This window comes from Coregonus lavaretus (assembly GCF_964263955.1).
Source record: "Coregonus lavaretus genome assembly, chromosome: 22".
Lineage (NCBI taxonomy): Eukaryota > Metazoa > Chordata > Actinopteri > Salmoniformes > Salmonidae > Coregonus > Coregonus lavaretus.
In genome coordinates this window covers 37,746,785-37,761,194 of record NC_140009.1, presented here as the reverse complement: position 1 = coordinate 37,761,194, position 14,410 = coordinate 37,746,785, and the positions used below count along the sequence as shown (strand labels likewise).

Genomic DNA, 14,410 nt, shown 5'->3' with positions numbered 1-14,410 from the left:
GAGTAAAAACACGAACAAACTGATATGTCTACCTTTACTTGTTACTTCTGTGAACTTTCATTATCCTCCCTCCTTATGAGGGAGAGAAATTAGAAAATATCTTCAAGATATGTGGGTTTTTGGTAATGGAATTACAAGGCAATGTTTCCTAAACTTATAGAAGGCAAATCATTTCTCAAAAACTAAATATAATTGTTGATATTAGTTGGCAGGGGTCTTTAATTTAACATTATTGCATTTTGATGTACTTCTAATACTTTTTAAGACTTTTACTGGTAGATGTTGTGTAAGACCCCTTTTCTATCTGTTTGACCAGAAATCAAAGCCTTTACTTCTTCCTAATTTTTGAAAAATGTATATATGCCTTAATTTCTCAAAAATATAGACTCTTAGCTTTCAATATTTTAGAAAAAGGCTCAGTGCAGTTATCCTCGCAAAGTGAGGTATTGAAAGCAGGGGTGTCAATAATTTTGACCCCTAACTTTTTGTTTTAACAAAATCTCTTTCTCTGAGCAATTTTATTATTATAAAATGAAATAATTTCCCAAAAACATTTGAGCATACAATATATCTCAGTATTTGAATAATTTATTTTATAGTCATTTTATACAGTGTCAATACATGCTTTGGTTTTGTTTACCTGGCCACTGCTTGATGTGGTCTTTTTGTGCCACAAATGTTAGCATTTGAAACAGTGGCCAGGTAAACAAAACCAAAGCATGGATTACTGTCATCACTTAGAGGGTAAGGAAACCAATATGTAATTTGGGTAAACTATCCTTTAAGACACACAGATACAGATACACATATAGGCTACAGCTCTGCTATCAACCACCCATACATTCACATAGTCCAGTTTTTCCCAACTCCGGTCCTCGAGTTCCCCCGACAGCACACATTTTAATTGTATCCCCGGACAAAAAGACCTGATTCAACTTGTCAAGGGCTTGATGATTAGTTTACAAGTACAATCAGGTGTGCTTGTCCGGGGTCACAACAAAAATATGTACTGGAGGACCGGAGTTTGGATACACTGACATAGACCACCTGCCTTCTCCCCTATTAGTCAAAGCTAAACCCCTCATTGAGTGTGCTGAGAAGAACAAGAAAGACACAATTTCAACCCAGACATGCACATACAAACACTATAAAAGTATCCTTTTTCTGCCTGACCATCCACAACAATCCGCCTTTTGTTTTGAGCAACGCAATAATCAGCGGAGAGAGAGAAGGCGGGAGAAAGGAGAGCCTTGTTGTTAGCTACATCTGCTAAATGACACACACACCGCCACTCCCCCGGAGCAAAAACAAACATTTTGCCAAAACTAACACTAACACCCACCCCCCAACCCCCAACCCCCATTTTGCCCAAAGCCCCATTATTTGGGTGCTGGATGCACTTAACTAGCCAATGAGAATCATTATTAGTGTCTGGGCTAATTATCTTGTTAGGGGAGGAAGAGGAGGAAGGGGGGGTGAATTACAGATAGGGAGTCTATGTTGGGGGGTGATCCCACCCCACCCCTCCCTCTTTACACAGAACAATACACAATGACACAAATATCACTCCTCCAAGCTCTGTTCTGCCCCCCCCACCAACCCCCCACCCCCACAAGAGCAGCAGTCACAACAGCAAACCTATCTTTGCGAGTACAAAATGCCTTCACATAGGTAGCCATAGAACTTGAGTCCAATCATAACAGGCAAGACAAACAGGTTGCTTCGTTGTGGTGGTGGTGTTAAGCACAATACAAAAACACACATTCAAACCAATCTGGATAGGTCTGCTTTTTCCCTTATCAAATGATAACTTCTCACGTACCGTCATCCTTTTTAGGATGCATTTAGTTCTCCTTTGAAGAGCCGCCGGCCAGGTTACAAAGAGCCCTAATCTGGGAGTTATGGTTCCTTTGTGCCTCGGTTGGCGGATGGTGTGGTGGTGATGGAGAGATGGGGAGGGAGACGCTTCGCTTTCCCTGTTCTCTCTCTCGCCTCTCCCCAGCAGCTCTGAGTAGCACAGCCAGGTAGGCACATACACACACCGCTGCGCATACACACACTCGCCACCGCACACACTCATTCTCTCTCACACACACACACAGTGCCGCACTCCCTAACAAGTCCAGACCCTTTCAGAAAACAAGGGGACTGCCAACAAGACACACCAGCCCAGAGGAAGACTGGAAAAGCCACCAGCAGATAGTGATCAAGGCTAGTAGGAAGCATGCATCTATAGTGCACACAATCACTGCCTGCCTCCAACACATGAGAGGATGAGCTAGCTAGTAACTACAACACACCAGCCATGGAGGCAGAGCGCATACACACACACACACACATTACATGCAGGCTAAAATCCAGAGAATGACACTGCCGTCAAATCTATTGTCCGCGGTGGATAGATCGATCGATGGATAGAGAGATGGAGAGATTGCTCACCGGTGTACTGTCTCCGTTTCTTTCTGCCTCCTTCAGCACATTATCCTGGCTGGTGTGTACGTCGAACCGGCAAGGAAATGTCGCTACATCCCCTCCTCTCGCTGTCCTCTCTCCCCGACGTCGCTCTTCTTCTCTCAGTGATTTATTTAATTATTTCCTCTCTCTCTCTGCCTGCCTGCCTGCCTCCCCCTCCTCCCTCCCTGTAGCACAGTTGCTACAGCTGTCAGTGTTGCCTTGTTTTTTTGTGTCTATTTAATTCCCCCTGTTTCTCGCTCTTTCTGATGTGTCTCCACCTCTGCCGACTGCTTTTTTTGGAGAACTAATTAGCAGTAAGAGACAAAAGGAGGGAGTGCCTTGAACATTAAGAACCTATATTGTGTACGGTACAGTGATCTCTCCCTCTCCCTCCCTATCTCTGTCCCTCTATCGTTCTCTCTCTCTATGACATCTCCTCCTTATGTAGTCAGGCATGGGGGTAGTGGTGCTAGCGCTAGCAGTACAGCGTTCGTCCCCGGAGAGGCAGTGGTACACAGCTGAGGCTGCTGGGAAAACGCGACATGGATGTGGCGCTGTGCGGATGAGGAGAAGGTGGTGCGAGGACCACTCGAGAGCCCGGTGCAACCTCCGCCTGAGCGCATCCGGGCTTTCAACCCCCCCCCCCCCCCCCCCCCTCCTTCTCATCCAACACAGAAGGGGGTCTGTTCACACTCCCAGGGCCGAGCCGAGTGCTCAACTAAAGGTTCACACAGCGAGCCTGACAAGGCCAGATCAGTAAGCCAGCTAGTGCGCTCTGTTTGGAGGGAGAAGAAGCCTTGTCTTTTGTTGTGAGCTGTGTGTTTTGATTAGGTCTGTGAGGAGACAAGCTAGCATAGCCTATACTGTGCAGTACAGTAGGGACTATGTGACAAATCAAATGGGGAGAAGTGCTATAGTTATTCAATTATTATTATTATTATTATTTACTATAGCAAAAGCCGGAGAATGTAGGCCAACTACATTTTTATACTTACCATTTTTATGTGTATAACTAATCTTGAATCTGGCATCTGCCAATCAATATTCTCCAAAGAGCAAAATGTTCAGACAGTTAGGTTATGTTATATTCTGTACCATGCTGTCTAGTGAGTGTATCCATCTCTGGTTAGTGTGAAATACATGTCTAATACAGCAAGTACACCCATTTTTCTATTGGGCTTTTGGCGTACAGGGGTAAAAGGCTTATAAATAAATTATAGTGATGCTACAGTCAGTGTGTGAGGTCATCCACAAAATAGAGTGGTTTCCTAACCTAGAAACAAAATAGTTTACCACATTCAATAATAAACAACATCCACCTTAAAAGGTCAATCTGCGCTCAAACAATAACAAGATCATTAAGAATCATCTAAGATGGGGCTGAAGAAATGTAGCCATACTCAAATTCATAGACAGAGCTATGGATGCAAGGACTGACCATTCATGGTATATAAATTAACGCTTTAACCATGTTTTGAGGCTATACAGTGTGAAACAAGCTTGTATTTTGGATTCTGATGGGGTACGACAGTTGAACTAAGCTCATTATGTTATTCTTCGAGAATCAATGCAGGTAGTCTAGCGGTTAAGAGTGTTGCGCCAGTAACCGAAAGGTTGCGCCAGTAACCGAAAGGTTGCTGGTTCGAATCCCCGAGCTGACTAGGTGAAACAATGTGTCGATGTGCCCTTGAGCAAGGCACTTAACCCTAATTGCTCCATGGTCGCCGTAAATAATGGCTGATCGCTGGCCATGACCCCACTCTACGTGGGTGTCTCAGGGTGAGTGGGATATGCAAAAAAATAACAATTCCAATTCACATGCGTATAATACAGACTTGTACATCTGTGATACAGGACAAATGTAAGCAACCACCTAATTATTATTATATATAATTAATTTAAACGTCTAAAGATGGATGTACCAATCGCATATTGGCCCTTTAATGCATATTCATTTCCGTCTTTGAAGAACCAGAAACATCCAAAGGAAAAGACAATAACTGCTTGCAATAACCAATAATCTGATTCTGAAATACAGTGACCATGCCTGAATATTTTAAGAGATAAACCAATAGGTTTGTTAAACAAATTGTTATTGAATTCTGGATTGAATTTGCAGTTTAAAAAATCTGTCATAGAAAAATTCCAGGCCAACCCCCTTGGGATTCCGTAATGAGGGGTTGTAGTATTTCCAAACAAATTCCCAATTGAGGGAAACGTCCGGAAACATATGGTGGCCCCACCCAGACCAGGGAGTTAATTGCATTGACTAAAAATACATTCCTGATTACCTCACTTTCTCCTTTTCCTACTAGCCAATGAGATGTCTCCATACAGTAACAGAGATATGACAGAGACCCTGCCTGCCCCTCATATACTCCAGACTAACCCCCATTATCACACAATACATTACTCAAAATGGGGTGGGGGGGGGGGGGACTCAGTCATAATGTCATTATAAGACTTGACATAAGTACCTACAGTACTGTGTGAACCCCCTCTAATGTCTTACTATCATCTTACAATGATCCTGAGTTGTTAGCAGCCTGTTTGAGTCTGTTGAAAACTTAAAGATATATCATATTATGAGTGATAATAAAACATAAGGGCTTATACATACCTCAAAACAACTCGTTATACCTCATTATACTCATTATTCCTGTTGGCTGGTAAAGTTTCTATTCTCTAGTCAACTTCCCTTGTCCTCTAAGAGTTGCTGCATCTTTTCACACTACTAGTATTTTATCTGACATAATCACCAGAGCAACTCCTCCCGCACACTTCAGCAGCATGGCATGTTTGCCAGGGTGAAACTTTCAGATTGAAAATAGAAAAATGGTATGCCTATTCTCTATACATTACATTTCTACCTGTAACTACCCAGAGGTCCACAATGCAAAGACGTTTTGGAGCTTTCTATTCAACCTGAAAAATATCTCTAAATACATTAAATGTTGTCTCCATCTGGAGCAGTTTTATTTGTATCTTTGTCAAAAATCAACCACTTAATCAATCATTCAACCAATCAATTAACACAACCAAGCAACACTACATGCTACACCCTGTTGAATAAAGCCATATATTCCACCTAAAGGGAGTAGGCCTACTACACGTGTAATATGACGGACAGCTAAGAGACAGACCCTCAGACTCTGTGACACCCAGGTGGACACACCCTCAGTCTCACACACCGACATGCTGCGATACTGCAGCTGCACCACTATGACCTAACGTATTAGTAGTCCCCTTCCCCCTCCTCCCCCGAGCCAATAGGAAAGATATTTCCACAACCATTTCCTGTTTTCTTCCTCTTCCCATTCCTCCATCCTCTTCATCCATAAGCATGGCCACAGCTCATGATCAGCAGCATTGCGCCAACCGTCTAATACAAATGCACTGAAACACTACTATAGATATCAACATCTCACTAACTAACCTAAACTAACTCATTTCCTCTGTAGCACACAGAACACAAACACAAAACATGTTCCTTACAGATGCATGGACAACAATATACAGAATACATCACAATCACATACTACATGATTACGTATGCACAGAAGACAGCAGCATATAAATCACCATACAAAAACACTCAATGATTGCATTTATGTATATTACCTACAGACTGGCGGTCAGAGTGCGGTAACTGTGCTCTCCTCATAGAGCAAAGGAAGGGTCTGCTGTCTCTGGACAGAGCACATGCATCCCTTATATCACACACAAACAAACACACTCACCAACACACACATACAGAATAACACACGCTGGTGCACTAGCCGGCAAAACATGCTGGCGCAGCAGCATATATGCACTATAGGCAACCTGATAGAGAGAGAGAGAGAGAGAGAGAGAGAGAGAGAGAGAGAGAGAGAGAGAGAGAGAGAGAGAGAGAGAGAGAGAGAGAGAGAGAGAGAGAGAGAGAGAGAGAGAGAGAGAGAGAGAGAGAGAGAGAGAGAGAGAGAGAGAGAGAGAGAGAGAGAGAGAGAGAGAGAGAGAAGAGAGAGAGAGAGAGAGAGAGAGAGAGAGAGAGAGAGAGAGAGAGAGAGAGAGAGAGAGAGAGAGAGAGAGAGAGGCCATGATATACCACACATGGCATCAGAGGTCAAGAGAGACTATAGGGTGACTTACAAGGCATTTAGGTACGTTATGTTTAACTTCTACGTTAACCATTCTTTTACAATTAGAGAAAGTGATTCTCATTTCCAACATTAGCTGAGGTTAACATGCACACCATCACATTGCCTCTGTGATGCTGAGAATAGAAAACCCAAACCAGAGGAGTCATCAACACAGAATATTTCAGTCAGTGCAGCGTTCAAGACACCTAGAGAATACTGTGTCTCAGCATCACAGCCAGGGAATGTCAGAAGAAATGGAGAGAGAGATCATCTCTCGTGGACAGACGCACTTAACATAACTGGTATTGTAGTATCTGTCAATAGACTGTAGGACGCAACGACTAATGAGAAAACTTTGTTCCAGTGGACAAATTTTGCAGGTGTTCGCATCTTTCGAATTTCGGAAGGGTAGTGGACATTTTGCCAATATACTTACCAGTAACTTGCAAAGAGAGGAGGTGGAGCTACGACCCTGCTTCCGCTCATCGTTCGAATAACTTTTCTAACATGTCTCCCCCTGAAATTAATTGAGCATCTGACACAATTACGCAAGATTTTAGTTCTGGGTTTTCGAGATGAAGAGATAAAAGAGGGAATAGAGGGAGAGAATCCATAGGTAGTGTCAGAGTGAATGGAAAGAGTAGAAAGGAAGAGGGAAAAGAAAGGAAGAGGGGGAGAGAAAGTGCAGGAGTCAGCAGTGAGCTGAAGACGTCCGCTGCTGTTAAAACCCTGACACTCTATAGGAGGGAATGCTCCGGAACTAAGATTTATTTTAAGCTTAAGCTTAATTTTACCGGGCTGCTTCAGTAAACATTTGAGTAACGTCAGCCGGTCTGCTGTGCGTGTGCACAGGACCACTTTGACATCATAGAAGTCAAAATAGAAAGCTGATTCTTTATCATTAAAGTGCATATATTTTACTAATAGAGAAGCACCTTTTATATAACTTCCATGTCCTCTAAGAGTAAATAAATATTTTTGGGTACTTAGTCTTGTCTTGATATTATGCTCATTGGTTAAACGGATATACAGTGCATTTCGGAAAGTATTCAGACCCCTTCACTTTTTCAAAATGTTGTTATGTTACAGCCTTATTCTAAAATTGATTAAATTGTTTTTTTCACCTCATCAATCTACACACAATACTCCATAATGACAAACCAAAAACTGGTTTTTAGAAATGTTGATAAACTGAAACATTACATTTACATAAGTATTCAGACCCTTTACTCAGTGCTTTGTTGAAGCACCTTTGGCAGCGATTACAGCCTTGAGTCTTCTTGGGTATGACGCTACAAGCGTGGCACACCTGTATTTGGGGAGTTTCTCCCATTCTTCTCTGCAGATCCTCTCAAGCTCTGTCAGGCTGGATGGGGAGCGTCGCTGCACAGCTATTTTCAGGTCTCTCCAGAGATGTTAGATCGGGCTCTGGCTGGGCCACTCAAGGACATTCAGAGACTTGTCCCGAAGCCACTCCTGCGTTGTCTTGGCTGTGTGCTTAGGGTCGTTGTCCTGTTGGAAGGTGACCCTTCGCCCCAGTCTGAGGTCCTGAGCTCTCTGGAGCAGGTTTTCATCAAGGAGCTCTCTGTACTTAGCTCCATTCATCTTTCCCTCGTCCTGACTAGTCTCTCAGTCCCTGCCGCTGAAAAACATCCCCACAGCATGATGCTGCCACCACAGGTGTGTGCCTTTCCAAATCATGTCCAATCAATTTAATGTACCACAGGTGGACTTCAATCAAGTTGTAGAATCATCTCAAGGATGATCAATGGAAACAGGATGCACCTGAGCTCAATTTTGAGTCTCATAGCAAAGGGTCTGAATACTTGCGTAAATAAGGTATTTCTGTTTTAGTTTTTGTATCCATTTGAAAACATTTCTAAAAACCTGTTTTCGCTTTGTCATTATGGGGTATTGTGTGTAAAATGTAATCCATTTTAGAATAAGGCTGTAACTTAACAAAATGTGGAAAAAGTGAAGGGGTCTGAATACTTATATAATGGATTCTATGCACAGTATAGTAATAATAATAATAATATGCCATTTAGCAGACGCTTTTATCCAAAGCGACTTACAGTCATGCGTGCATACATTTTTTTTTTGTGTGTATGGGTGGTCCCGGGGATCGAACCCACTACCTTGGCATTACAAGCGCCGTGCTCTACCAGCTGAGCTACAGAGGACCACAGTATATTAACATAGTTGCTAGCCTATAAGCCCCTGAGGAAATCAAGAGATGTAAGCGGTGGCCGGTTGTCTTTCTAACATCTGCAGTCAATGAACAGATCAATTGGTAGTAATTGCATACTCCCCATTTGGACCCTTGAGGACCGATATTGATTATGTACAGGGTGGTGAACTAGGCAAACCTCTATTTGTTTGCAGGGAATTTGGAGAGATGTATGAGACGAGACAGTGTGAGGGAACGGCTTGTAACATGACTCTTTCTTCTAGGTCAGGGTTTCCCAAACTTTTTCACTGGGGGTCCCCCTTCCAGCATTGGGGAACATCCGGGCCCCCCCGCACGCGCGCACCATCTCTTTGGGCACAAGCACTGTTCATGACACAAACTGTTCACACCCTTCTTGTTGGTGGAGAGAATTTTGCAAGTTTAAAGCGTATTTCCTGCAATTCTACACATTTTGTCATGGGGTGCAAATAACATTTGGCAGTTTTAAAGCTAATTTTATTTCAATTCTATACATTTTGCCATGTCTAATGTGTATTCATTTGAAATTTGAGTGACAAAAAAATTACAACAATATCAATGGGCTAAAAAAAAGTGTTGGGCTAGTTGATCTGGAAGTTTCTGACAAGTTATAAATAGCTCTCTAAGGTATGCAAAGACTAACATGACAAGAGGAACTGATGATGCACTACCCAATTTCAAAATTGCATCTTGTGCATTATACTATTACAACTTTCAAGAGTAATTTTAAAGCCAGACCCCCACCGATCCCTCGTGTGCCCCACAGTTTGGGAACCACTGTTCTAGGTGGTCTAATTTTCTGTGACAGTCAGACAAGCGGTGTTGTCAAACACCTTGTGTCCAGGCTGCCTTGGTTTCTCCCTCAGAGGACAGGATGCAGAATCTGAACTGCCAGTTAGTGGCATGAACACTGAACACCACGAAGGTAGAGGGGCATGCCATGTTACAGTACCAAAGAGTGGTTAACTAACTATAAATAACTGAATTGTTTCGTCGCACAGTCAACTATTAAATTCATTTACAATCAGTTAGCTAGTGCTCCTACTCTTGTTTGCTTACTAGCTAGCTACAGAAAGCTGCTTTGTGCCTCTAAAAATAACGTGAATTTACGGATTGTTAGCCGTGTTAGCACCTCCTGGGAAACCAGGTGTAATATATTTGTGTAATATGTAGCACTAGTACTCACTGTCTTCTCCTGGACATGGCATACCAGGCTTTACTGGGATACTGGGGAAGACTGCAAGAGAATGATGAAAGACAACTATGAATATCCAGAGACATGCCCAATCTAAATCTCTGAACATAGATTGACTAATGGTTACTCAAATGAATGTGTATGTATCCTAATCCATTGAATTAAAAGTAAATTATTTGCATTGAGATAATAGTAAAATGATTGCAGAGGAGAGGAAAAGCTGAAAAGAGAACAGAGAAGAGGAAGTGAACAGAGAAGTAGAGGTAGAGCGAGAGAGGAATGAGTGCAGACAGACAGAGCCCTAACTGACCGTGGAGCAGGAGTCCTGAGTTCCTGTTGCGGCTGTAGATCCGGAAGGCCTCCTGCAGTTCCATCTGAGAGGAGATGGTACATGGGTCTCCTATGGGACACACACACATGGTGACACACACAAACACAGATTATTCACTTATTTCATACACGTAGTCAAGATAACCAGGTCGTAGCTAGCGTAGCATCTTGTCTACCCTAACGACAACTGAATTTTCTTCCACCCACTGGTGCGAGGCCAACGTACCCTCATCGTCGATCCACTTGAGCGTGATTGGCTGCTGCCGGGCCAGGCTGCACATCACCCTCACTTCCTCACATAGTCCCATGTAGGTTACCGTGGCAGCCAGGTCTGTGATTAGCATGTCTCTGCACACACAGGATAAATAATATGAATATTATTCAAATCACACTCACTCTTTCACATTGCTTCACACCAGGGTTTGGGCAAAAGGAAATACACCCAATTGTATTCATTCAATGTCGAGATGCCTTAAATAATGCAAGTCTGGATGCTCAAGCCATTTCACTACATCCACTTCAGTAACAGTATTTTCTTTAGACCTCTCTGGAGGAACTTCTTCAGCAGTGGTTAATGGTCTGAATAGATGTGTGGACTAAATATATTGTAAATAGGGAATTGCAACAAACAGCTACGGACATCCAACCATCAAAGGTGGCAGGTAGCTTAGTGGGTAAGAGCGTTGTGCCAGTAACCGAAAGGTCGCTGGTTCTAATCCCCGAGCCGATTAGGTGAAAAATCTGTCGGTGCCCTTGAGCAAGGCACTTAACCCTAATTGCTCCTGTAAGTCGCTCTGGATAAGAGCGTCTGCTAAATGACTAATTATTTATTTATTTATATCAAACACTCCCTGACTGCCATTTGAATGTGATAAACAGACCTCAAGGAATATAAGGATGTGAAATGATCTGTGGCGAACGTGACGGCCATTGCAATGACACGTCCTGCCCCACCGGAGGAGGGCGCCCCACACTGACACAAGCTGCTGCACAATGTGCGTGCGTGCGTGTCTAGGCCTTAGGGCCTACAGGATGCCAGCATGTGTGTGGACACTCAAGTCAACCAACAGTCACTCTCATTCAGATATCGCTCTAGTCTTTTATCATTACTTTCTGTTCAATATCAACTCATCCCTGCATAAGTACTCTCATTTGCTTGGGTCAATGACACTAGCATAGGCCTATGGTTCTCTGCTATGGATAGCAGGTGCTATGGGGTAGCCATTGCAACTACTATGTATGTATGGGCTATACTGACTTGTTCTACAATATGCATGTATGGTTCTCTATACAGAGACCAGTTTGAGTCCAATGACAGTGGCTCCTACAAGCCAGAGGCAAGAGACACAAGCCTATTCTTCTCCCACCTCACAGCTAAATTCTACAATACACCATCTATCCAGCTGCTCCAGCTGTGCTTTGTTAGCATGAAGACAAAAATGGAGGCAAACTTGGGCAACTAAGTAATTATTATTCCTTAACCCAGAAAACCCCTGTCACCCTTGAATTGCGGAAGAATTCAGTCCCTGCTGAACAAGTGTATTTGTGAGCATGTTCAGTGAAAGGAAAAATAAAAGGTGAGATGCAAAGCAAACAGCTATCAGCAAACAGCTAAAGCAAATAGCTAACAGCTACAAAAACCTATGCAAAATAGCCCACAGGTGTCTCTTAGTAGTATATTTCCATGACATTTGGAGGCACAGGTGATACAGAAATGGTTGGCTGTACTAGGATGGTTAGTACGGAGTCCAGAGAGGACATATGGATTTTTTTTTAATAGTTCCCTCGTTATGTCGAGATCACAACTTATTTGTCTCATGATCACGACATAACAACAGTTGTTTTGTAGAGATCACGAGATAAAAGTACCTCGCATCATCCATTAATTTGTTCAGATGCATGATAACCACTTCATCAAGGAGCCCTGTGGCTGCGTTGATCACAATGCAGCCCTCAAGACCACAGCCAATCACATGCAAGGAACAACACAGCTAACTTTGCTAGTCTTGTGAACTAGCTAGTTAACTATGTAGTCTTGTTGGGAAGCTAGCTAGCAAGCTAGCTTGTTATCTGTGCTGGTTGTCAGCTTGCATAGCTGATATGTGTATAATTATAAGGGACACTTCATGTTTTGTGGACAATATTTACATTTACAGTGGGTGAGCTCCATTCCTTACAGGCTGATCAGATTTAATTTCAGCCTCAGAGGCTTTTAAGTCAGGATGCTGCCTTGTAGGCGGTTTCATAGGTAAGGCTCATTGCAGGCAGATTAGCTGTCAAAGTGCTTTATAGGCAGATGCATATCTGATCCAGGGGTTGAGCTCTATTCAAGGCAGCATTCTGACATCAGCCTCTGAGGCTGCTATTGAATCTGATCAGCCTGCCAGGAATAGAGCTCACCCATTTTGTAAATTTAAATATTATCCATAAAAAATGGTAAGAGTCCCTTACAATTATACACATATCAGTTATGCAAGCTAACAACCAGCATATATAACAAGCTAGCTAACAAGACAGGAAGTATTCACACCCCTTGACTTTTTCCACATTTTGTTGTGTTACAGACAGAATTTAAAATGGATTAAATTGAGATTTATTGTCATTGGACTGCACACAATCCCCCATATTGTCAAAGTGGAATTAGGTTTTTCTATTTTTTTTGCAAATTAATAAGAAATGAAAAGCTGAAATGTCTTGAGTCAATAAGTATTCAACCCCTTTGTTATAGCAAGCGTAAATAAATTCAGCAGTAGAAATGTGCTTAACAAGTCACATAATAAGTTGCATGGACTGTTTTTTTTACATGATTGTTGAATGACTACCTCATCTCTGTACCCCACACATACATCAGTCGAGCAGTGAATTTCAAACACAGATTCAACCACAAAGACCAGGGAGATGAGGTAGTGCCAAAAAATTTTTTTAAAGCAGATATTGAATATCCCTTTGAGTATGGTGAGGTTATTAATTACCACTTTGAATGGTGTATCAATACACCCAGTCACTACAAATATATAGGCGTCATTCCTAACTCAGTTGCCGGAGAGGAAGGAAACCGCTCAGGGATTTCACCATGAGTCCAATGGTGACTTTAAAACAGTTACAGAGTGTAATGGCTGTGATAGGAGAAAACTGAGGATGGATCAACAACATTGTAGTTACTCCACAATACTAATCTAATTGACAGAGTGAAAAGAAGGAAGCCTGTACAGAATAAAAACATTCCAAAACATGCATCCTGTTTGCAACAAGGCACTAAAGTAATACTGCAAAAATGTGGCAAAGCAATTCACTTTTTTGTCCTGAATACAGAGTGTTATATTTTCGGCAAATCTAATACAACACATTACTGAGTACCACTCTCCATATTTTCATGCATAGTGGTGGCTGCATCATGTTATGGGTATGCTTGTAATCATTAAGGACTGCGGAGCTTTTCAGGATAAAAAAGAAACAGAATGGAGCTAAGCACAGGCAACTGGGAGATTCATTCACCTTTCAGCAGGAGAATGACCTAAAACAAAAAGCCAAATCTACACGAGAAGACAGTGAATGTTTCTGAGTGGCCGAGTTACAGTTTTGACTTAAATCTACTTGAAAATCTATGTTAAGACCTGAAAATGGTTGTCTAGCAATGATCAACAACCAATTTGACAGAGCTTGAAGAAATCTGAAGAGAATAAATGGGCAAATGTTGCGCAATCCAGGCAGTGGTGTAAAGTACATAAGTAAAAATACTTCAAAGTACTACTTAAGTAGTACAACTTTTACTTTACTACATTTCTAAAGAAAATTATGTACTTTTTACTCCATACATTTTCCCTGACACCCAAAAGTACACCTTACATTTTGAATGCTTAGCAGGACAGAAAAATTGTCCAATTCACGCGCTTATCAAGATAATCCTCCCTACTGCCTCTGATCTGGTGGACTCACTAAACACACATGCTTCATTTATAAATTATGTCTGAGTGTTGGAGTGTGCCCCTGGCTATCCGTAAATGTAAAAAAAAAAACATGAATGGTGCCTTCTGGTTTGCTTAATATAAGGAATTTGAAGTGATTTATACTTTTATTTTTGATACTTACATTTACATTTTA

The 14,410-nt window shown here is 42.1% G+C and overlaps 1 protein-coding gene across 1 annotated transcript in view; it reads right to left on the bottom strand.

Moving 5' to 3' along the window:
• LOC311149680 (protein kinase C zeta type-like) overlaps positions 1-14,410 on the bottom strand; it is a gene marked incomplete at its 3' end in the record, with an annotated part of 143,083 nt that overhangs the window by 108,185 nt on the left and 20,488 nt on the right. Inside the window, exons 2-4 of the mRNA XM_084186883.1 lie at positions 10,536-10,657; positions 10,290-10,379; positions 9,971-10,021 (exon numbers count right to left, since the gene is read on the bottom strand). Coding sequence (XP_084043009.1) covers positions 9,971-10,021; positions 10,290-10,379; positions 10,536-10,657 — 263 coding nt within the window. The remainder of the gene's footprint in view (positions 1-9,970; positions 10,022-10,289; positions 10,380-10,535; positions 10,658-14,410) is intronic.